At 50.2% G+C, this 21,830-nt stretch overlaps 2 protein-coding genes across 2 annotated transcripts; both read right to left on the bottom strand.

Moving 5' to 3' along the window:
* Positions 1–9,181: 9,181 nt before the first annotated feature.
* LOC147911799 (uncharacterized) lies at positions 9,182–12,929 on the bottom strand. The gene is made up of 4 exons (XM_087426416.1): positions 12,844–12,929; positions 10,701–10,849; positions 10,125–10,488; positions 9,182–9,486 (listed from the first exon to the last, which is right to left on the bottom strand). The coding sequence occupies exons 1-4, from the start codon at positions 12,927–12,929 to the stop codon at positions 9,393–9,395; spliced, it is 693 nt and encodes a 230-aa protein (XP_087282542.1). The 3' UTR covers positions 9,182–9,392.
* A 6,392-nt stretch (positions 12,930–19,321) lies between these two features.
* LOC147911798 (uncharacterized) lies at positions 19,322–21,078 on the bottom strand. Its single transcript, XM_087427512.1, has 3 exons — positions 20,855–21,078; positions 20,264–20,642; positions 19,322–19,626 (listed from the first exon to the last, which is right to left on the bottom strand). The coding sequence occupies exons 1-3, from the start codon at positions 21,015–21,017 to the stop codon at positions 19,533–19,535; spliced, it is 636 nt and encodes a 211-aa protein (XP_087283638.1). The 5' UTR covers positions 21,018–21,078; the 3' UTR covers positions 19,322–19,532.
* Positions 21,079–21,830: the final 752 nt, after the last annotated feature.

The following is a 21,830-nucleotide window of genomic DNA, read 5'->3' as shown; positions in this document are numbered from 1 at the left end:
CACATATGGCTATTGAGATATTGCACATATTTTGTTAGGTTTATACCCAAGTGTTTCAATTTTGGGGTGTAATATAAAGGGTGTTGTGTTTTTAATTTCAAATTCCAATTGCTGGTATATAGGAAAGTGATTGACTTTTGAATATTTATCTATGTCTTGAAATCTTGCTATAATCATTTATTAGTTCCAGGAGGATTTTTTTTTATTTTGTAAATTCCCTGGGAATTTCTACCTAGATAATCATGTCATCTGTAAACAAAGACAGTTTTATTTCTTCCTTCCTCGTCTGTATACCTTTTGTTTTGCATTATCTTATTGCATTAGCTAGGACGTCCAGTTTGATATTCAATAGGAGTGGTTAGAGGGGACATCCATGCTTTGTTCCTGATCTTAGGGTGAAAGCATCTAGTTTCTCACGATTAATATGATGATAGCTGTAGGTTTTTTATAGATGTCCTTTATCAAGTTGAGGAACTTCACCTCTATTCCTAGTTAATGAGAGTTTTTAACATGAATTGGTGTTGGATTTTGTCAAATGATTTTTCTCCATCATGTGAGTTTTCTTCTTTAGTCTGTTGATGTGATGAATTACATTAATTGACTTTTGAGTGTGAACCAACCTTGCATACCTGGGATAAATCCCAGTTGGTCATGGTTTGTAATTCTTTTCATACATTGCTGGATGTGATCTGCTAATATTTTATTGAGGATTTTTGCATCTATGTTCATGAGAGATATTGGTATTTAGGTTTCCTTTCTTGTAATGTATTGCCTGCTTTTGGTATTAGAGTAATGCTGATCTCATAGGGTGAGTTAGGAAGTGCTCCCTGTGCTTCTTTTTCTAGAACAGTTTGTAGAAAATTGGTATCATTTCCTCCTTAAATGTTTGGTAGAATTCCCCAGTGAACCCATCTGTGCCTGGTGGTTTCTATTTTGGAAGTTTGTTAGTTAATTCAATTTTAAAAATAGTTATAGGCTTATTCAGATAGTCTATTTCTCTTTGTATGAGTATTAGTAGATTGTGTCTTTTGAGGAATTGGTCCATTGCTTCTGAGTTGTCAAATTTGTGGCCATAGAGCTGTTCATAATATTTTTTTATTATCCTTTTAATGTTTATGGGATCAGTGGTGATAGCCCCTCTTTCATTTCTGATATTAGCAATTTGTGTCTTCTCTCTTTTTATCTTGGTTAGCCTGGATAGAGAGTTATCACTTTTATTGATATTTTCAGAAGAACCAACTTTTGGTTTCATTGATTTTCTCTATTGTTTTCCTGTTTTCAATTTCTTTGATTTTTGCTCTAATTTTTATATGTTTTTTTCTGTTTACTTTGGATGTAATTTGCTCTTCTTTTTCTAGTTTACTAAGGTGGAAACTTAGATTATTAATTTTACATCTTTCTTCTTTTCTAATATATGCATTCAATGAGATGAATGTGCCTCTATGCACTGATTTCATTGCATCCCACAAATTTTGACAAGTTGTATTTTCATTTCCATTTAGTTCAAAATATTTTTTCAAATTCTCTTGAGATTTCTTCTTTGATCCATGTGTTATTTAGAAGTGTGTTTTATGGCCCAGAATGTAGTCTATCTTAGTGAATGTTCCATGTGAGCTTGAGAAGAATGTGTATTCTGCTACTGTTGGATGAAGTATTCTATAAATGTCAATTAGATCTGGTTTATTGATAGTGCTGTTAGTTCAACTATATTCTTACTGATTTTCTACCTGCTGTGTTTGTCAAATTACTAATAGAGGGTGTTGAAGTCTCCAATTACAATAGTGAATTTGTCTATTTTCCCTTGCAGTTCTGTCAGTTTTTGCCTCCTGTGTTTTGACACTGTGTTGTTAAGCATGTACACATTGAGGATTGTTATGTCTTATTGGAAAATTGAGTCCTTTATTGTTATGTAATGTCCCTCTTTATCTCTGATAATTTTCCTTGTTCTGAAGTGTGCTTTGTCTGAAATTAATATAGCCACTCTGGCTTTCTTTTGTTTAGTGTTAGCATGGTATATCTTTCTCCATCTCTTTATTTTTAATCTTTGTATCTTTATATTTAAAGTGAGTTTCTTGTAGACATAGTTGGGTCTTGTTTTTTTTATCTACTCTGATAGTCTCTGTCTTTTAATTGGCATATTTAGACCATTCACATTTAAAATGATTATTGATATATTTGCATTAATAGCTACCATTTTTGTAACTGTTTTCTATTCATTATCTTGGTTTCTATTTTGTCTTCCACTCTTTTTCTGCCTTCTGTGGTTATGAGATTTTTATTATGATTCAATTTTCTCTCCTCTCTTAACATATCAATTATGCTTAAACTTTTTTTAGTGGTTGCCCTAGAGTTTGCAATGTACATTTACAATGAATCTAAGTCCACTTTCAAATAACACTGTATGACTTCACTGGTAGTTCAAGTACTTTATACACAATATTCCCAATTCCTCTCTCCTGTCCTTTATAACATTGCTGTCATTCACTTCACTTGTCCATATGCTATAATTACTGAATACATTTTTGCTATCATTATTTTGAACAAACTTATCTATTAAATCAATTCAGAATATGAAAAATGAAATATTTTATTTTACCTTCATTTATTATTTCTTTAATGCTCTTCCTTTCTTTATATAGATCTGACTTTCTGACATATATCATTTTCCTTCTCTCTTCTTTTAACATTTCTTGTGAGGCAGGTATATTGGTGACAAATTCCCTCAACTTTTGTTTGTCTGAGAAAATCTTTATTTCTCCTCACTTCTGTTTTTTTTTTGTGTGTATGTGAGGAAGATCAGCCCTGTGCTAACATCTGCCAATCCTCCTCTTTTTTTTTTTGCTGAGGGAGACTGGCCCTGGGCTAACATCCGTGCCCATCTTCCTCCACTTTATATGGGACACCACCACAGCATGGTTTGACAAGTGGTGCATCAGTGCGCCCACGGGATCCGAACCAGCGAGCCCTGGGCCACCGCAGCGGAGCATGTGCACTTAACCGCCTGCGCCACTGGGCTGGCCCCCTATTTCTCCTCACTTTTTTATTTTATTTAATTTATTTATTTATTTATTTATTTATTTATTTACTTGCTTATTTATTTTTCCCCCAAAGCCCCAGTAGATAGTTGTATGTCATAGCTGCACATCCTTCTTAGTTGTTGTACGTGGGAAATGCCTCAGCATGGCCAGAGAAGCGGTGCGTCGGTGCGCGCCCGGGATCCGAACCCGGGCCGCCAGCAGCAGAGCACACACACTTAACCGCAAAGCCACGGGGCCGGCCCTCTCCTCACTTTTGAAAGATAATTTTGATGGATACAGAATTCTAGGTTGGTGGAATTTTTCTTCCAACACTTTAAATACTTCACTTCACTCTCTTCTTGCTTGCATATTTTCTGAAGAGAAGTCTGATGTGATTTTTATCCTTGCTCCTCTATAGGTATTTTTTTTTTAATCTGGCTTCTTTCAAGATATTCTCTTTGTCTTTGATTTTCTACAGTTTCAATATGATATGCCCCAGTGTAGATTTTTTGCTATTTATCCTGCTTGATGGTCTTTGAACTTCTTGGATCTGTTGTTTGGTGACTGCCATTAATTTGGAAAAATTCTCTGCCAGTATTACTTTAAATATTTCTTTCATTCCTTTCTTTCTTCTCTTTCTTGTATTCTCATTACACAAATGTTACACCTTTTGTAATTGTCTACAGTTCTTAGATATTCTGTTCTTTTTTTTTTCATCCTTTTTTCTCTTTGATATTCATTTCAGGGATTTTCTATTGTCATATCTTCTAGCTCATTGATTCTTACCTGCCTCGTCCAGTCTGTTGATGAGCCCATCAAAGACATTCTTCATTTCTGCTACAATGTTTTTGATTTCTAGCATTTACTTTTGATTCTTAGAGTTTTTATCCCCCAGCTTACATTACTCACGTGTTCTTGTGTGTTGTCCACTTTTTTCATTAGAGTCCTTAGCATATTGATCATAGTTGTTTTAAAGTCCAGATCAAATAATTCCAAAATCTCTGCCATATTTGGGTCTGGTTATGATGCTTGCTTTGTTTCATCAGAAGATGTTTTTTCATTTTTAGCATGTCTTATACTTTTTTGTTGAAAGCCAGATATGATGTATTGGGTAAAAGAACTGAAGTAGATAATTTTTTAGTGTGAGGTTTTATGTTTATCTGGCTAGGTATTAGGCTGTATTTACTGTTTGCTGTAGCTGTAGGTGTCAAAGGCTAGAATTTCCTCTAGTGTCCTTGTTTTTGTCTCCCCTGTCATTGATGAGTTTCCCTAGAGGCTTATTCTTAAATAGAGTCTGAGGCTTGCAATTCTTTTAGCTGTAATCCACTGTTATCATACAGGAGCACTATTGATGTGGTGGTAAGGTTGGGGGAGGGGAAGCATTCTATAGTCCTATGATTAGATCTCAGTCTTTAAGTGAGCCTGTTTCCCTGAGCTGTGACATTTACAAGCGCTTCTCGGCTTTCCCACCCTCCCCTTTAGCTGAGAGGGGAAGGCTAGAAGGGGCTGGAGTTGGGTATTTCCCTCCGTGCTGGTGAGCTAGGCTTTGATGAAACCCAAGTTGCTTAGGCTCTGGTAAAATAGTTTCCTTTCAGGGCAGGCCAAAGTTAAGGAAAACAGAGAGTTCTGGACATATTTCAACATGGTTACTTTTCTCTTCCCTCTCTTTACAGTGACAACTTGTTGGGGTTCCTTGAGGTAAAACGCGTGAAAGTGTGGAGTCCCCTTAAGGAAGGTCCCCCTCCCCAGAGTATTAACTCTCAAGGTAGTTCATAATGAGCTTCTAGAAGTTTGTCAATTACAGTTTAACGTGTTCCTACTCATACTGGCTCCAACTGTGGGTTTCTGCTCTTGGGCTTATGTTCCTGGTAAACTGTGTTTCTCTTTACCTGTCTGTCTCTCTAGTTTTCAGGGCAGCAGTTTGCCCTGTGACCTCAATTCTCTGATGGATCTAAGAAGAGTTGTTTTTAGTTTGTTCAGTTTTTTCTTGTTGTGAAGGTGAGAATGACTTCCACACTCTACGTGTTGGAGTGGAAACTTGAAGTAAGTCCTTGTCTTGCTTTTTAAAGTGTGAGAGTTCTATATTTCCATAATATTATGTTTTTTTTCCATAATAATATGAGTTCATACGCTGCTTACCATTCACATAGGGAAAGAGACATCATGTTTTCTTTGAAAGATAACAGCTTAATCCACTAACTTTTTTTAAACAACCACATTTCATTTTTCTTTTCTTATTGAATTGTATGCTTTATATATCTCGCCTTAAATCCTAAAACAGAATAAATCAATAAATGAACGAATAACAAAAAAGATAGTTTAAAGCAGAGAAAAGGGAATCCATTTAATTGGTGAATGAGAAATACCTCGTTCATACCCAATGGTTTAATCTGCTTAATTTTTATCCAGAAATATTGCATGGAGATATATTAAATGGAATCCTTAATTCAGCATAATGTCCAAGATATGGGGTTATTTTGGTTAATGGAGTGTTATGATAACCTGAGAATGAACAGACAAGCTATGTTTTTTGTTTATTTCCAACTTTTCTGTTGAAAAGAAATGTGAAAACATGCGTTGGTACATTTTTCAAATTTTACAAAGAATTATTGAAGTGAATTGAATATTCAATTCAATGAAATCCATTGTAGCCACTTGTCAGTTGTGTTATCTTGGGTGTATTATTTAATCCCTCTCTGTGTTTGTTTCCTCATCTGCAAAAAAGAATAATGGTAATTCATGCATATTACTTAGCACAGTACTTGGTACACAGTAAGCCCTCAGAAAATTGTAGCTGTTATTATTGTCATTATTCATTGTTGTTATATGTAAATTACACTTATCTAGCTGTATCGGGGAAACAAAAAATGTACAAGTACCAGTGGGTACTTCAGGTACTTACTGTTCAGGTAAGGGATACAATAATTACATCACAGAAGAGTTAAGTTTCATCCAGACACTGTTGTTTATGACCTTTCTTGCCAAATGAGTGATCCACACTTGGGGCCTATAGAAGTATAGGGAGATGAGACAACAGCTGGGCAGGCTAGGTTGAAAAAGGAAGGAGGAGTGAAAGGAGGAAAAGGCAAGAGGGAAATAGGCAAGACCTGAATGAATTGGCTAGATGAAAAAGGAGGAACAGGAACAGAACAAGCAAAGATGTACTGTCAGAAATGAACATGGCATGATCTGGGAATCTGTGGTGAGATTGTAGTGTCTCAGAGACATCCTTCCAGGTATCATATTTCATTACCAGAAGACTGTACCTAGAAAAGACAGACAATTTGACAGAATGTGCACTAACTCCTGGGACTTTCTCTAAACGGTTGCAATGGAAACAGTAAGAAAAATGAAAAAGATAAAAACTCAACAAAGGAAAACAAAAGAGTCTTTCCTGGCAATTTGCATTTTCCTGCAATTAGAACCAAAATTCCCTCCTACTGTGATTCTATTTAATTGAGAAATTGATGTACAATATTATAAGTCTAGCATTGGTGAGGGAGAAGAAGGCATGCTTGTGCAAAGGGCCTGGGATGTCAAGGGAGTATTATAGGTTATTCAGAATCATGCCCTTTGTCTATTGCCTGTGGATTAAGTTCTCCTCATGGTTCTCAGGGGAGGGAATGGTGAGAAGGAGCAGGCCGAGGCGAACGGACCTCAATTTGTGGCCTTGGATTTGGTTGCTACTCTCGGACAGCCACCGGGTGACTAGGAGCTCTCTTTCCTCATCTCTTCACACCCCCATCTTGACCAGCACCATGGTCTGCCTCCTTGGGTCTCGTTGGGAAAGAGTGGAGCGAACACTCTTGTAAGCTGGAGGTTAGGCAGAGTTTGGAAAGGATAGAATACATTCCTAACGGAAGGACAGGGTTGGCCATGGAGACCCCCGAAGGCTAAGTCTCTATGTGAAACAAAGGGCAGAAGGACCAACGGAACACCAGGCAAGATCTCGGTCTGACTCCCTGTTGCGGTTGAGGTTTTGAGGTGGTGGCTGGGCCCATAGCATTCTTTGGATATTCTTGGAAATGTCTTCTGGGTCCAAGTGAAGAAATAGGACCAGCCTGGATGTGTCTTGGGGTGTTAGGGCTGGGGACCTGGGCCAGGGCCCGTCACATTGTGAGACCCTCCCTCCCTGGTGGGACTTTCCCTCCTTCCTTATGAATATTTCCATTCTGGTGGGCTCCCTTCAGGAGACCAGTTGAGATCAAAGGAGGGTAGGCAGGAGAGCAAAAGAGGAAAGGCAGCTCCTCTTGCTTGACCTTGGGATGGGGGCTGTGGAAGGAGATGTCAGGAATGCATTTGCATCGGAAGCTGAGTTCTGTTTTGGCTCGGTGAGCGTCTACTCTGTGCCAAGTTTGGACTAGCCTTCTTGCTTTGTCTCTCTCCTCCCACCTTCAATAGTCTTTGCTGGTTTTCCTGGCTCTCGGATGCGGGTCTAGCTGGTGAACGGCACCCACTCCCTGCTCTTCATGCCACGCCTGGTAACGGGATGAAGACGTGTCGGTCTCCTGACGGCGGAGCATCCTGCTGTCCTGCTGCCTCTGCCCCCTGCTCTCTAGGGATAGTGTCCCCCTGACACCCCGGGGTGTGGGGGAAGCTGAGCATGGTCAAAGCTCCTTCCGCCTAAAGGAAATAGTCAATGGGAGCAGGCTGGATTTTTGAACAGGTTTCCCTCAAGGGTGTCTAAGGGGCCCTTCACCCTCTGAAACCTCTGGGGACTGAAAAAAGATGGTGTGGCAAGGAAGGGCTGGTTATGGAGGGCCCAGGGGGTTTGTGGCTCGGCTGAGCGGGACAGCAGAGTTGCTGACGCCCCGGACACCGCCTTGATATTTCAGCCTGTAGGGTTAAGGAAAATTTAGTCCAAGTGGGTCTCGATTCACTGCAACTCACCAAGACCGGACCTGCAGCCCCTTCCCATCACTGCACTCACAGGCGCACCGTGAGCGGAGCTAGGACCCTCAGCCTGGATTTGGTTTCCCTTTTGGACAAATTCTCTCCTAATCCAACTGATGGTTCTCTACGGTCTCACGTGGTAACCTGTGCACCTACAGATTAGTCACCATTGCCTGAGCAAATCCAAAGGTATTTCAAAGGAACACAGGTAAGACCCCGGCCTGAATGGAAAGCCGCCCCACGCCCCTCAAGAAGAAGAAATTCCACAAAACCCACCTCTCCAAAACAGTACCATCAAAAATACATATCACTACAGGCCGGGCCGGTGGCATAGTGGTTATGCTGACACGCTCCGCCGGCGGCCCGGGGTTGGTGGGCTGGGATCCAGGGCGCGGACCTATGCACCGCTTAACAAAGCCATGCTGTGGCGGCGTCCCACATACAAAAATCGGAGGAAGATGGGCACGGATGTTAGCTCAGGGCCAATCTTCCTCAGCAAAAAGACTACGATTGGCAACGGATGTTAGCTCATGGCCAATCTTCCTCACGCACACACCAGACATGTACATATATATGTCTATCATTAGATGTGAGAAAGTCCTCAAGAGAATACTCAGTCCTAAAGTGGAACCTGTGCCACATCTGTAGGTAGAAGTGGGACTGTAAGGAACTCTTCTCTGACCTTTTCACCCTTCTTAGGTCAGTGGAACCTGATTCAACATCGTTTCTGTCTGTTGCGATGTTGAGACAGAGTGCCAGCTGGCAAACCTTCCTCCCAGCCTCCGCCACGATGTCACCCTCTCAGCAACCTTTCCAGTCTGACACATGGAAGCACTGCGGAAAGGGAAACTGTCGGGCTGCCCCTTCCTGCCCTGCTTTCCTACAGGCTGACAGCAAGAGCAGGAGGACCAGGCCCTTGGACTTTCCCGCTGTCTCCCCGCCCGCCAGGCTCCCGGCATCAGGAAACACACAGGCGTGACTCGTGTAGTGTGATCTCTGGGTGTGGGTTACTCCCTGACCCCAGGGCCTGAATATTCCTAAATTCACTCATGTAGCTAAGAGCTCGGGCCCGGTGTTCAACATTTGACGTCAGTGAAAACAGCTGACCCCTCTCCTCACCTAGGCCCTCGGTGCATGAAGGTGCATCCTTCCCAAAGGACACTGAGCCCCGACAGGACTCCACGCAGAAGTGCTGCCGAAAAGATACCAGCACTGTGAGAAGGACTGACCTTTACTCATCTTTCATTTTGTACAGAGAAGAGGAGAAGCGGTTGGGTTCTCTTGGATTTTATTGTTTTCCCTTTAGGAACTCACGCTCCCTCTGAGAATGGGCAATTTCCATAGGCGGGGCCCGACATATCCCAGGTTCCACTTGCCAAAGCCCCCACATTTCAAAACTCGCTTCCCAGACATGGAAAGGGCAACAAAAAACAACAAGGTGAGAACGACTAGAACAAAAGTGTCCAAGTCCTGAAGCAGGTTCTAGACCGGCGGCCCTGCAGAATCGCCGGCGTGTTCAGGTTCACTGACCTGCGCTCTGGGTTCAGCCACATCCAGGAGGAAGGCGAGCTCCTTTCTGAGGGGAGAAAATGGCAAACAGTCACTATCGGGAGTCGTGGGGGTCGCGAGATAGACAATGCGCATTTCATGCTGGCTTCCCAGCGTCTCTCCTCCCAAATGCCCCAGCATTGTGCGCTTGGGTCACAGCCAGCTCCAGCCTGGCTTCAGGGGCGATTTTCCTTTGTGTGCAAAGTTTAAGGGAGCGCTGAGAAACTCAGGACTCAGGATTCACGATTCTTAAGGTAGGGTTTCAAACTCAAGACTAATGCACAAGAATTCCACGAGGACCAAAGGATCACACTTGTAAGTTAAGGCAAGATCCAGCCGTGCACTTGCACGACGGTGCCTCACTCTCCTCCCCCTGATCCGTCCTGATCCAACAGAACCCGCTTTCCCCAAACAGGAGCGCGGCCAAAGTTCCCTGGCTTGAGCCACTGCTGTACTGCCTGCAGACATTTCCCTTGATGCCCGGTGGGCATCGCCCCCACCGCGGGCTCAAGGGCGGGCAGACTCCAGTGGCCTGGAGCCCGCTGGGGAGCTCTGGCTCTGGAGTGGAGGGAAAGAGACCCGGGAAAGCCCCGCAGGCGCCCCGGGACTGGACGGAGGAGCCCGAGCGTCCTAGAGCACCGGGCGCCTCCAGAGCAAGCGGCTTACCGCGCGCTGAACACGTCGGGGTATTGAGTGCGCTGGAAAACGCTCTCCAGCCCCTTCAGTCGCAACCCGGTGAACGTGTGGCGGGGGAGGCCCGGCTGCCTGTCGCGGGGCTGCAGATCCTCGGGGGCCACGTGGGAGGGCTCCTGAAGCTGCTGCTCCTGCTGCGGGGGCTCCCAGCCGCCGCCGCCGCCGCCGCCGCCGCCGCCGCCTTCCTCCTTCTCCGGGTCCACGGGGCCCCGAGCTCCTGCGCCAACCTGGCCTTGTTCTCCTTCGTCCGCTGCTCCCTGCTCAGCTTCGGACCTTCGATCCTCCTCGACGATGTCTCCTCCTGTTCCCATCCCTGAGATCGCGGAGGGCTTCGTCTCTGGAGAGGAAAAGAGACACATCCGGGCGTGGGAGCGCGGGCGGCGGGGGCCGGGGGCGGGGGGCGGGCGGGGGGCAGAGGGAGGCGCAGGCCCGCGAGCTGAGAGCAGCGAAGGCGGCGGCGCAGCAGCGGCGTCCCGTGCTCCCGCCTCTCCCAGGGAAAGGACGTTTCCTCGAGTTGCCCAAAGCACCCGTCCCGGTCCAGGCACTCACCTTGCAGTTCTTCCCGGAGCTCCACGACTCCCGGCGGCTGCCCCCGGGCGCAGGCTCCCTGCTGCGGACGCACCGGGCCCCCTCCCCAGACTCTGCGCGGCGAGCCGCGGCCATCCCTGGGCGGGGTCCTCTTGCTGGCGCCGGCTTCGCTTTATAGCGCATCGGCTCCAGCGGCCAGGTCTACAGGCTCCGGCTTAGACGACTGCTCGTCTCCTCACGTCCAGTCGCGCCGTGCGTGCGGTGGGTGGGACCTGCTGGGGCGCGCGGGCGGCCGGGGCGGGGCCCGCAAGTGGGTGGAGCGCTGGCCGGCAGGGTGCTGGGAGGGGGCGTGCAAGTGTGGGGCGGGGGAGCTCCAACTTGCGGCTTAGCTGACGCCTCCCGCGTCCGTCGGGGCCGGGGGGCTGGCCTGAGGAAGGGGCTTTGCTGGATGGTGCCCGCGGATTTGGGGCGCGGGTAGGGGCGGGGCAACGAGACCTCACACGAACCCCGGGAGCCCTTGGGGCAATGTCGGGAGAACGTCTCTCCGCCTGGCCCTCGAGGCCCGCCGCTGGGCGCGGGGCTCCTTGCCCTTGGGTCTTGCAGAGCGAGAGATGCACACAGAGGGCTGGAGAAAGCGCGGAGCCCCTAGCAGCCCCAGCGCGCTGAAGGGAAGGTCCTTTCCTTGCCTTGCGGGCTGGGAGCAGGACTCTCCCCTCCCCAAGAACGAACGGGACTCTGGTTCTCTTCCACGCGCCCCCGAGGTCCAGGAATCGGGCTAGTGATTCAGAGGCAAGAATGCGCTAGGAGACTGCTTGCTGGGTTTTTGCAAGAATGCGCTGAAAGCAGAGCCAGCCGTGCTCTCCACCGGTGCGGGGGAGAGGGAGCTTGGGCCTGTGTTTGCGGAGCTCTCTGGGTGCTCAGATGCAGGGTGCGAGAAACCCAAGCCATCCCTTGCGAAAGCAACAAGTACTCCAGGTTGGGAGTAACGACCCCCGACCCCCGGCAGAGCACAAGTGTAGAAGCCTGCCCAGTGTTTCTTGCATCCGAGAATGCTTCCACTGCACGTGGCCCTTGCTTTGGCCCTGGACGCGATTGTGGAGCATGCGACATCCTCCATGCTGTGCTCCGCCACCACGCCTCTGGCTGCAGGTCCCCTAAAAAGCGCGCGGGTTTCCTGTGCTGGTCGGGTGCTGTGGACTTGGGTTAGTTCCCGCTGTTTTCTCCTCCCCCTCCTCGCGGTCATTTTCCTCCTCCTCCCTCCCATGCACTCCTCTCCCTCCTCCCCCTCGTCCTCTTCTTCCCTCTCTCTTCCTCCAGACCTGTCTTCCTGAGCTCTTGTTCTCCCCTGATACATGTCACATAAAAGAGAGCCAGGGGCCCGCCCGGCCTCTGGCGTAGTGGTCGGGTCCGCCCGCTCTGCTTCTTCGGCCTGGGGTTCGTGCAGGTTCGATCCCGGGAGCGGACCCACGCACTGCTCATCAAGCCGTGCTGCCGCGCCACCGCACATACAAAAGAGAGGAGGACGGGCAGAGATCATCCTCAGCAAAAACGAAGAAAAAGAGAGGAAGATTGGCAACAGACGTTACCTCAGGGCCAATCTTCCTCAGCAAAAAAAAATAAATAAATAAATAAATAAAAATAAAAATTAAAAAGGGAGAGAGAGCCAGGGCAGAGTGAGGGCTCTGTCCCTCCCTTCAACAAGGGTGTTGCGGGCGCCCCGGGACGTGTTAATATCCTGAGCAGTATCGACAGGAGCTTCTGAGAATGGTCCACATGCTTGACAATGTACAGGACTCACCCTATTTTGACCTTCACAGCCACCATTGTCATCAGGTCCATTTAATAAATTAAGTGAAACCATTTTCATAGCCCCTCAAGGTATGGTGGGCCCTACTCACCTCACCTACTGTGCAAAACACAGAAAGATACCTTGCCTCTGCCTCTTGTTCCCCGAGGGTGGGTAGGAAACCGGTTACAGGATGATGGTTGAAGTCACTTGGAAGAAGCCATCGAGGATTTCCTCCCACGGCCTCCCCCCTGACTTGAAGCAAGCTGTCTCCTCCTCAGGCTGGCTCTGGCTGGATTCTGCAGGCCTCACCCTCTCTTGGCTGGAGAGCCTGGGATCGGTTGTGGCTCGGGATCCGATATAACATCAGAGACCTACCATGTGATGCTCATGGCTGGCATGAGCCGAGCTGGCACATCCCTTACAGTTCGGCTCGTGTGGTCGCTCACATCTGAGATTTCCATGAATTCCTTATAATTATAACAAGATATACAACATTTTGTAATTCTTTATGATAAGATTTCCAGAACTCTTATCTCCTATTGAAAGGATGCATCAGGACGAAGATACCTAGTAGTAACCAGGTAACTACTTTCCCAGATCTCTAGAACACTTTGACTCCAGGATGCTGGGGAGCACACCACGCTTCTCACTTCTTGTCTTATGTCTCTTCACTGGGTTATCGACAACACGACAATGTAACTTAGTTAAGATTTCAGTAGAGACAACCGTATATAAGCCGAATAAGCATTTGAAGCCAGAGGGCTAAAAACATACTCTTCTCAAGTGTTAGTCTTCAGCCAGACCACAATGACATACCACCTGACACCCAGCAGGCTGGCGAGTCTCAACACAAGGGAAAAGGAGACGTGGTGGCGAGGGCCTGAGAAACCGGAACCCCGGGCCCTGCCGGTGGGAGTGCAAATGTTGCAGCCGCTGTGGAAAACGGTGTGGTGGTTCCTCCAAAAATGACACCCAGAATGACCAGAGGATCCAGCCATTCCACTTCTGGGTATACACCCCCAAAGGACAGAAAGCGGGGACTTGAACAGATGTTTGTAGACCCGTGTTCAGAGCAGCACTGTGGACAAGAGCCAAGAGGTGGAGACAAGTCAAGCGTCCAGGGACGGATGAGCGGGTAGACAAAACGGGGTCTGTACACACAGCGGAAGATTATTTCGCCTGAGGGAGGAATGAGGTTCTGACACGCGCCGCAGCACGGCTGAACCTTTCAGACATGTAGCTAAGCAAAAGAAGCCAGACACCAAAGGACAAATATCGTATGATTCCATTTACATGAGGTCCCTAGAGTAGTCAGATTGATGGAGACGGAAGGGAGAACGGTAGGTCCCAGGGGCTGGGAGAAGTGGCACTGGGGAGTTATTGTTGAATGGGGATGGAGTTTCAGTGTGGCAAGTGAGAAAGTTCTGGAGATGGATGGTGGCGATGGCGGCACGACCCTGGGAACGTCTTTAATGCCACTGAACTGTACACTTACAAAGGGTTAAGAGGGTAAATGCTATGCTATGTGTATTTTACCACAATAAAATAATATGAGTCTCAGGTCGTGTCGCAACAGGGATTAAGGCCCTATAGATATTGGCACCAGGTGTCTCCTTCCTTCGAGAGAGCTAGAGATGTCCAGAATAAGTAGTTGAAGTTAGGCGCTGAGATGTAGCTTCTTCCGGACTCTCAATTCTTCTTCTCCTGGCTGGATTCAGAAGTTACTAATGTAGATGAACCCGGGTGCAGAGGGAACTAATCACCCAAGGAACATGAGTGGAAGGAGTGGAGGCCTTCCTTGAATTGGAAAACGAGCCTCTCAATCGAACGTTCTATTTTAGGTTGAAAGAACGATCAATCTGAGATGAATAGTGGTGCACAGGAAACTCGCTTACAGGAGAGCTCTAGAGGGAACCCGAATACTCCTTGATGCCCGGAAGTGGAAACAGACATTCTTCTGAAATCTAAATTCGATTTTCTTTGGAATAATGAGTCAGTACCATAGATACGGAGGGGGCCCTAGATGATTATCTGAGTACGGATAACTAGTGATAACTAGAGTAACCAGTCCACACCAGAAAGCTGAAGACCAGCATCAGCTCATGTCCAAATTCTTCTTCCTTGTTCTAATAAGGAGTTAGAATCGAAGAGCTATGCAGTGGGATCTAGGTCAGCTGTGAACTAGGGCTACCTGGAGTCAACCAGGGGAATGAGTTGTAGACGTGCAAGGGATTTCTGGGCTGACCGAGGACAAACGGATGACCACAAGGTGGCAGTAGGACACACAAGCTTTCTCTGGGCCAGGACTTGCCAGCTTTGTGAGTGGGGAAGTCCTTCACAGCAGGAGCCTGTCCAGAGAGGCTAAGGCCCGTGGGTGCCGCCCTCGGGAAGGGGAGGAAGGCGAGTGAACGCCTGCGGGAGAAGGGGATCAGCGCGGGGGCCTCCGGCGTCTAGGGGACGCCACCTAGCAGCACCTTGGAGACCATGTGGGTCACAGAGCACCGAGGGGCAGCGGTGACTTGCGGTCTCTGGGGCCCAGGCCTTCTCCTATCTGTGGCGAGCAGGTGTGGGGCACAACCTCACGGGTACGTCAAGCAGCCGGGCTCCAAATGGTTCCCCATATGGTTCTTTCCTCTATGAGGAAAACAACTGGATGTGTAAAAATGGGAGTGGGTCTCCAGCAGGCTTTTGAGGGCAGAGGTGTCAGCCTGCAGCGAAGACATAGACAAGCCAGGGGCCAACAGACAGAGGCCATTTGGGGCTCATTTCCAGACCTGAAGTGGAAGTCACCCAGCCCCACACACCATCTTCTCAACCCTCAATTCACATTTCCTGTGGGAATCCAGGCGTAGTGCCAGACAGAACAAGTGATACCTAGGCAGCTCCTTTACCGGTGTGAACTAGAGGTGACTGAGAGAATCGATGAATCCGGGGAGCTGTAAAATCCCTCTTCTCCACACCAGCTTCCTCTCCGTCGACAGAATAAGGAGCTAGTACAAGAGAGAGCGGAGGGTCCCTAGGCGACAAGTTGAGCGGAGATAGCCGGCGATCGTGACACGCGACCGGGAAATGGAAAGCGAGTTATTCTCACGTCTAAATTCTTCTATGTTGTTGAAGCAGCGCACTAGTCCAAGAGGAAATTGGTCCTCCCTAGGTGACTAGTTATCAGAGGGATCTAGATACAACAAGATACACTGGTCTATTGAGGATGTTGGAAAAGCCCTTCTCCCTTCTCACGTCTAAATTGTCCTATCTCCTTGGACTGTGGAAGTAGTACTGTAAGGAAAGGAATTGATCGAGTTTAGACTCATATAGAGACAACTGGATATGATCTGAATGAGTCGGTGAGGGCAGGAAGCTGAGAAACAGATCTCTCTCAATTCCCCGTTTCCCACGGGAACAACGGGGACTTGTTAGTCCTAGCGATGATGCGTGGTAATCGGGTACCTACTCCTCCAGAGACAACTGGGGAAGCCTAGAAAGGTAATTGAAACCAGGACGTTGAAAAGCACATTCTTCTGAGGCGCCACTTCTCCTCTCTTGAAGATCTTGGAAAGGTAGATAACGAGTAAGGAAAGAAGGGAGGCATGGAACGGGTAGATCAGTAGTGGCACCTATGTCAACATCTAACTAGAGGCTCAGAGGTATAACTGGAAAAGCGCTTGAAGCCCAGATGATGGAAAACATACTGCTCGTCTGTAACCTTATTTTAAAGGAAGGATGGATCATTCCTAGAAATAATTAGTGGTATATAGTTAGCTATGGCTCTCTAGAGATAAGAAGAATTACTTAAATCTGTGGATGTGGAAAACACAACCCTACCATCTATCAATGCTCACTTCTTGTTGGAAAACGAGTTACTGAGACACACGCTCGTTGCACTTTTGTGTCAGGCCGGGACGTGCCCCTGCCCCCACCTTCCTGGGTTCTTAGGGCTGGTCTAAGCTGTTACATTGACACAAGGCAGACTGAGAGGAGAGAAAAAAACCGTACTGAATTGTACGTAAGGAGGTCTCACAGAAATGGGACCTGAAGAAATGACCCAAGCAAGCATTCTTATACGTTTTAGACAAAGAAACCATCAGTTTGTGAGGAACTGACGGGACAAAGACATTGAGGCTCGGGCGCTTCGTGAGTGAGGAATCTAAGCAGAGTTTGGGCTTGGGGCGGTCACTCGGTAAAGCAGTAACAAGGTTCGTTTGTACAGGCCCTGAGAGGTCGAGGGAGGGTGAAGAGTTATCCCAAATCCCATTGGTCTGTTGCCTGTGGCTTCAAGTCCTCTCCGGGTTCTCAGGGGAAGGAAGGGTGAGAAGGAGCAGGCCGAGGCGAACGGACCTCAATTTGTGGCCTTGGATTTGGTTGCTACTCTCGGACAGCCACCGGGTGACTAGGAGCTCTCTTTCCTCATCTCTTCACACCCCCATCTTGACCAGCACCGTGGTCTGCCTCCTTGGGTCTCGTTGGGAAAGAGTGGAGGGCACTCTCTTGTAAGCTGGAGGTTGGGTGGAGTTTGGACAGGATAGAATACATTCCTAACGGAAGGACAGGGTTGGCCATGGAGACCCCCGAAGGCTAAGTCTCTATGTGAAACAAAGGGCAGAAGGACCAACGGAACACCAGGCAAGATCTCGGTCTGACTCCCTGTTGCGGTTGAGGTTTTGAGGTGGTGGCTGGGCCCATAGCATTCTTTGGATATTCTTGGAAATGTCTTCTGGGTCCAAGTGAAGAAATAGGACCAGCCTGGATGTGTCTTGGGGTGTTAGGGCTGGGGACCTGGGCCAGGGCCCGTCACATTGTGAGACCCTCCCTCCCTGGTGGGACTTTCCCTCCTTCCTTATGAATATTTCCATTCTGGTGGGCTCCCTTCAGGAGACCAGTTGAGATCAAAGGAGGGTAGGCAGGAGAGCAAAAGAGGAAAGGCAGCTCCTCTTGCTTGACCTTGGGATGGGGGCTGTGGAAGGAGATGTCAGGAACGCATTTGCATCGGAAGCTGAGTTCTGTTTTGGCTCGGTGAGCGTCTACTCTGTGCCAAGTTTGGACTAGCCTTCTTGCTTTGTCTCTCTCCTCCCACCTTCAATAGTCTTTGCTGGTTTTCCTGGCTCTCGGATGCGGGTCTAGCTGGTGAACGGCACCCACTCCCTGCTCTTCATGCCACGCCTGGTAACGGGATGAAGACGTGTCGGTCTCCTGACGGCGGAGCATCCTGCTGTCCTGCTGCCTCTGCCCCCTGCTCTCTAGGGATAGTGTCCCCCTGACACCCCGGGGTGTGGGGGAAGCTGAGCATGGTCAAAGCTCCTTCCGTCTAAAGGAAATAGTCAATGGGAGCAGGCTGGATTTTTGAACAGGTTTCCCTCAAGGGTGTCTAAGGGGCCCTTCACCCTCTGAAACCTCTGGGGACTGAAAAAAGATGGTGTGGCAAGGAAGGGCTGGTTATGGAGGGCCCAGGGGGTTTGTGGCTCGGCTGAGCGGGACAGCAGAGTTGCTGACGCCCCGGACACCGCCTTGATATTTCAGCCTGTAGGGTTAAGGAAAATTTAGTCCAAGTGGGTCTCGATTCACTGCAACTCACCAAGACCGGACCTGCAGCCCCTTCCCATCACTGCACTCACAGGCGCACCGTGGAGCAGAGCTAGGAAACTCAGCCTGGATTTGGTTTCTCTTTTGGACAAATTCTCTCCTAATCCAACTGATGGTTCTCTACGGTCTCACGTGGTAACCTGTGCACCTACAGATTAGTCACCATTGCCTGAGCAAATCCAAAGGTATTTCAAATGAACACAGGTAAGACTCCGGCCTGAATGGAAAGCCGCCCCCACGCCCCCCCCCCCCAAGAAGAAGAAATTCCACAAAACCCACCTCTCCAAAACAGTACCATCAAAAATACATATCACTACAGGCCGGGCCGGTGGCATAGTGGTTATGCTGACACGCTCCGCTTCGGCGGCCCGGGGTTGGTGGGCTGGGATCCAGGGCGCGGACCTATGCACCGCTTAACAAAGCCATGCTGTGGCGGCGTCCCACATACAAAAATCGGAGGAAGATGGGCACGGATGTTAGCTCAGGGCCAATCTTCCTCAGCAAAAAGACTACGATTGGCAACGGATGTTAGCTCATGGCCAATCTTCCTCACGCACACACCAGACATGTACATATATATGTCTATCATTAGATGTGAGAAAGTCCTCAAGAGAATACTCAGTCCTAAAGTGGAACCTGTGCCACATCTGTAGGTAGAAGTGGGACTGTAAGGAACTCTTCTCTGACCTTTTCACCCTTCTTAGGTCAGTGGAACCTGATTCAACATCGTTTCTGTCTGTTGCGATGTTGAGACAGAGTGCCAGCTGGCAAACCTTCCTCCCAGCCTCCGCCACGATGTCACCCTCTCAGCAACCTTTCCAGTCTGACACATGGAAGCACTGCGGAAAGGGAAACTGTCGGGCTGCCCCTTCCTGCCCTGCTTTCCTACAGGCTGACAGCAAGAGCAGGAGGACCAGGCCCTTGGACTTTCCCGCTGTCTCCCCGCCCGCCAGGCTCCCGGCATCAGGAAACACACAGGCGTGACTCGTGTAGTGTGATCTCTGGGTGTGGGTTACTCCTGACCCCAGGGCCTGAATATTCCTAAATTCACTCATGTAGCTAAGAGCTCGGGCCCGGTGTTCAACATTTGACGTCAGTGAAAACAGCTGACCCCTCTCCTCACCTAGGCCCTCGGTGCATGAAGGTGCATCCTTCCCAAAGGACACTGAGCCCCGACAGGACTCCACGCAGAAGTGCTGCCGAAAAAGATACCAGCACTGTGAGAAGGACTGACCTTTACTCATCTTTCATTTTGTACAGAGAAGAGGAGAAGCGGTTGGGTTCTCTTGGATTTTATTGTTTTCCCTTTAGGAACTCACGCTCCCTCTGAGAATGGGCAATTTCCATAGGCGGGGCCCGACATATCCCAGGTTCCACTTGCCAAAGCCCCCACATTTCAAAACTCGCTTCCCAGACATGGAAAGGGCAACAAAAAACAACAAGGTGAGAACGACTAGAACAAAAGTGTCCAAGTCCTGAAGCAGGTTCTAGACCGGCGGCCCTGCAGAATCGCCGGCGTGTTCAGGTTCACTGACCTGCGCTCTGGGTTCAGCCACATCCAGGAGGAAGGCGAGCTCCTTTCTGAGGGGAGAAAATGGCAAACAGTCACTATCGGGAGTCGTGGGGGTCGCGAGATAGACAATGCGCATTTCATGCTGGCTTCCCAGCGTCTCTCCTCCCAAATGCCCCAGCATTGTGCGCTTGGGTCACAGCCAGCTCCAGCCTGGCTTCAGGGGCGATTTTCCTTTGTGTGCAAAGTTTAAGGGAGCGCTGAGAAACTCAGGACTCAGGATTCACGATTCTTAAGGTAGGGTTTCAAACTCAAGACTAATGCACAAGAATTCCACGAGGACCAAAGGATCACACTTGTAAGTTAAGGCAAGATCCAGCCGTGCACTTGCACGACGGTGCCTCACTCTCCTCCCCCTGATCCGTCCTGATCCAACAGAACCCGCTTTCCCCAAACAGGAGCGCGGCCAAAGTTCCCTGGCTTGAGCCACTGCTGTACTGCCTGCAGACATTTCCCTTGATGCCCGGTGGGGATCGCCCCACCGCGGGCTCAAGGGCGGGCAGACTCCAGTGGCCTGGAGCCCGCTGGGGAGCTCTGGCTCTGGAGTGGAGGGAAAGAGACCCGGGAAAGCCCCGCAGGCGCCCCGGGACTGGACGGAGGAGCCCGAGCGTCCTAGAGCACCGGGCGCCTCCAGAGCAAGCGGCTTACCGCGCGCTGAACACGTCGGGGTATTGAGTGCGCTGGAAAACGCTCTCCAGCCCCTTCAGTCGCAACCCGGTGAACGTGTGGCGGGGGAGGCCCGGCTGCCTGTCGCGGGGCTGCAGATCCTCGGGGGCCACGTGGGAGGGCTCCTGAAGCTGCTGCTCCTGCTGCGGGGGCTCCCAGCCGCCGCCGCCGCCGCCGCCGCCGCCGCCGCCGCCGCCGCCGCCGCCTTCCTCCTTCTCCGGGTCCACGGGGCCCCGAGCTCCTGCGCCAACCTGGCCTTGTTCTCCTTCGTCCGCTGCTCCCTGCTCAGCTTCGGACCTTCGATCCTCCTCGACGATGTCTCCTCCTGTTCCCATCCCTGAGATCGCGGAGGGCTTCGTCTCTGGAGAGGAAAAGAGACACATCCGGGCGTGGGAGCGCGGGCGGCGGGGGCCGGGGGCGGGGGGCGGGCGGGGGGCAGAGGGAGGCGCAGGCCCGCGAGCTGAGAGCAGCGAAGGCGGCGGCGCAGCAGCGGCGTCCCGTGCTCCCGCCTCTCCCAGGGAAAGGACGTTTCCTCGAGTTGCCCAAAGCACCCGTCCCGGTCCAGGCACTCACCTTGCAGTTCTTCCCGGAGCTCCACGACTCCCCGGCGGCTGCCCCCGGGCGCAGGCTCCATGCCGCGGACGCAGCGGGGCGCCCCCGCAGACTCTGCGCGGCGAGCCGCGGCCATCCCTGGGCGGGGTCCTCTTGCTGGCGCCGGCTTCGCTTTATAGCGCATCGGCTCCAGCGGCCAGGTCTACAGGCTCCGGCTTAGACGACTGCTCGTCTCCTCACGTCCAGTCGCGCCGTGCGTGCGGTGGGTGGGACCTGCTGGGGCGCGCGGGCGGCCGGGGCGGGGCCCGCAAGTGGGTGGAGCGCTGGCCGGCAGGGTGCTGGGAGGGGGCGTGCAAGTGTGGGGCGGGGGAGCTCCAACTTGCGGCTTAGCTGACGCCTCCCGCGTCCGTCGGGGCCGGGGGGCTGGCCTGAGGAAGGGGCTTTGCTGGATGGTGCCCGCGGATTTGGGGCGCGGGTAGGGGCGGGGCAACGAGACCTCACACGAACCCCGGGAGCCCTTGGGGCAATGTCGGGAGAACGTCTCTCCGCCTGGCCCTCGAGGCCCGCCGCTGGGCGCGGGGCTCCTTGCCCTTGGGTCTTGCAGAGCGAGAGATGCACACAGAGGGCTGGAGAAAGCGCGGAGCCCCTAGCAGCCCCAGCGCGCTGAAGGGAAGGTCCTTTCCCTTGCCTTGCGGGCTGGGAGCAGGACTCTCCCCTCCCCAAGAACGAACGGGACTCTGGTTCTCTTCCACGCGCCCCCGAGGTCCAGGAATCGGGCTAGTGATTCAGAGGCAAGAATGCGCTAGGAGACTGCTTGCTGGGTTTTTGCAAGAATGCGCTGAAAGCAGAGCCAGCCGTGCTCTCCACCGGTGCGGGGGAGAGGGAGCTTGGGCCTGTGTTTGCGGAGCTCTCTGGGTGCTCAGATGCAGGGTGCGAGAAACCCAAGCCATCCCTTGCGAAAGCAACAAGTACTCCAGGTTGGGAGTAACGACCCCCG

The sequence above is a fragment of the Ceratotherium simum genome, chromosome X (genome assembly GCF_057802395.1).
Source record: "Ceratotherium simum simum isolate JZ-2026a chromosome X, ASM5780239v1, whole genome shotgun sequence".
NCBI classification, from domain to species: domain Eukaryota; kingdom Metazoa; phylum Chordata; class Mammalia; order Perissodactyla; family Rhinocerotidae; genus Ceratotherium; species Ceratotherium simum.
Note: the sequence above shows the minus strand (reverse complement) of the source record. Positions and strands in the feature narration are given on the sequence as shown.

Excerpts from the sequence above, each read along its gene's own strand:
- LOC147911798 (XM_087427512.1), bottom strand. The coding sequence starts at position 21,017 with ATGCGCTATAAAGCGAAGCCGGCGCCAGCAAGAGGACCCCGCCCAGGG. Across the intron at positions 20,643-20,854 it reads GCTCCGGGAAGAACTGCAAG|AGACGAAGCCCTCCGCGATC; the intron begins GTGAGTGCCTGG and ends TTTCCTCTCCAG. Across the intron at positions 19,627-20,263 it reads CCCGACGTGTTCAGCGCGCG|AAAGGAGCTCGCCTTCCTCC; the intron begins GTAAGCCGCTTG and ends TTCTCCCCTCAG.
- LOC147911799 (XM_087426416.1), bottom strand. The coding sequence starts at position 12,929 with ATGGAAATCTCAGATGTGAGCGACCACACGAGCCGAACTGTAAGGGAT. Across the intron at positions 10,489-10,700 it reads GCTCCGGGAAGAACTGCAAG|AGACGAAGCCCTCCGCGATC; the intron begins GTGAGTGCCTGG and ends TTTCCTCTCCAG. Across the intron at positions 9,487-10,124 it reads CCCGACGTGTTCAGCGCGCG|AAAGGAGCTCGCCTTCCTCC; the intron begins GTAAGCCGCTTG and ends TTCTCCCCTCAG.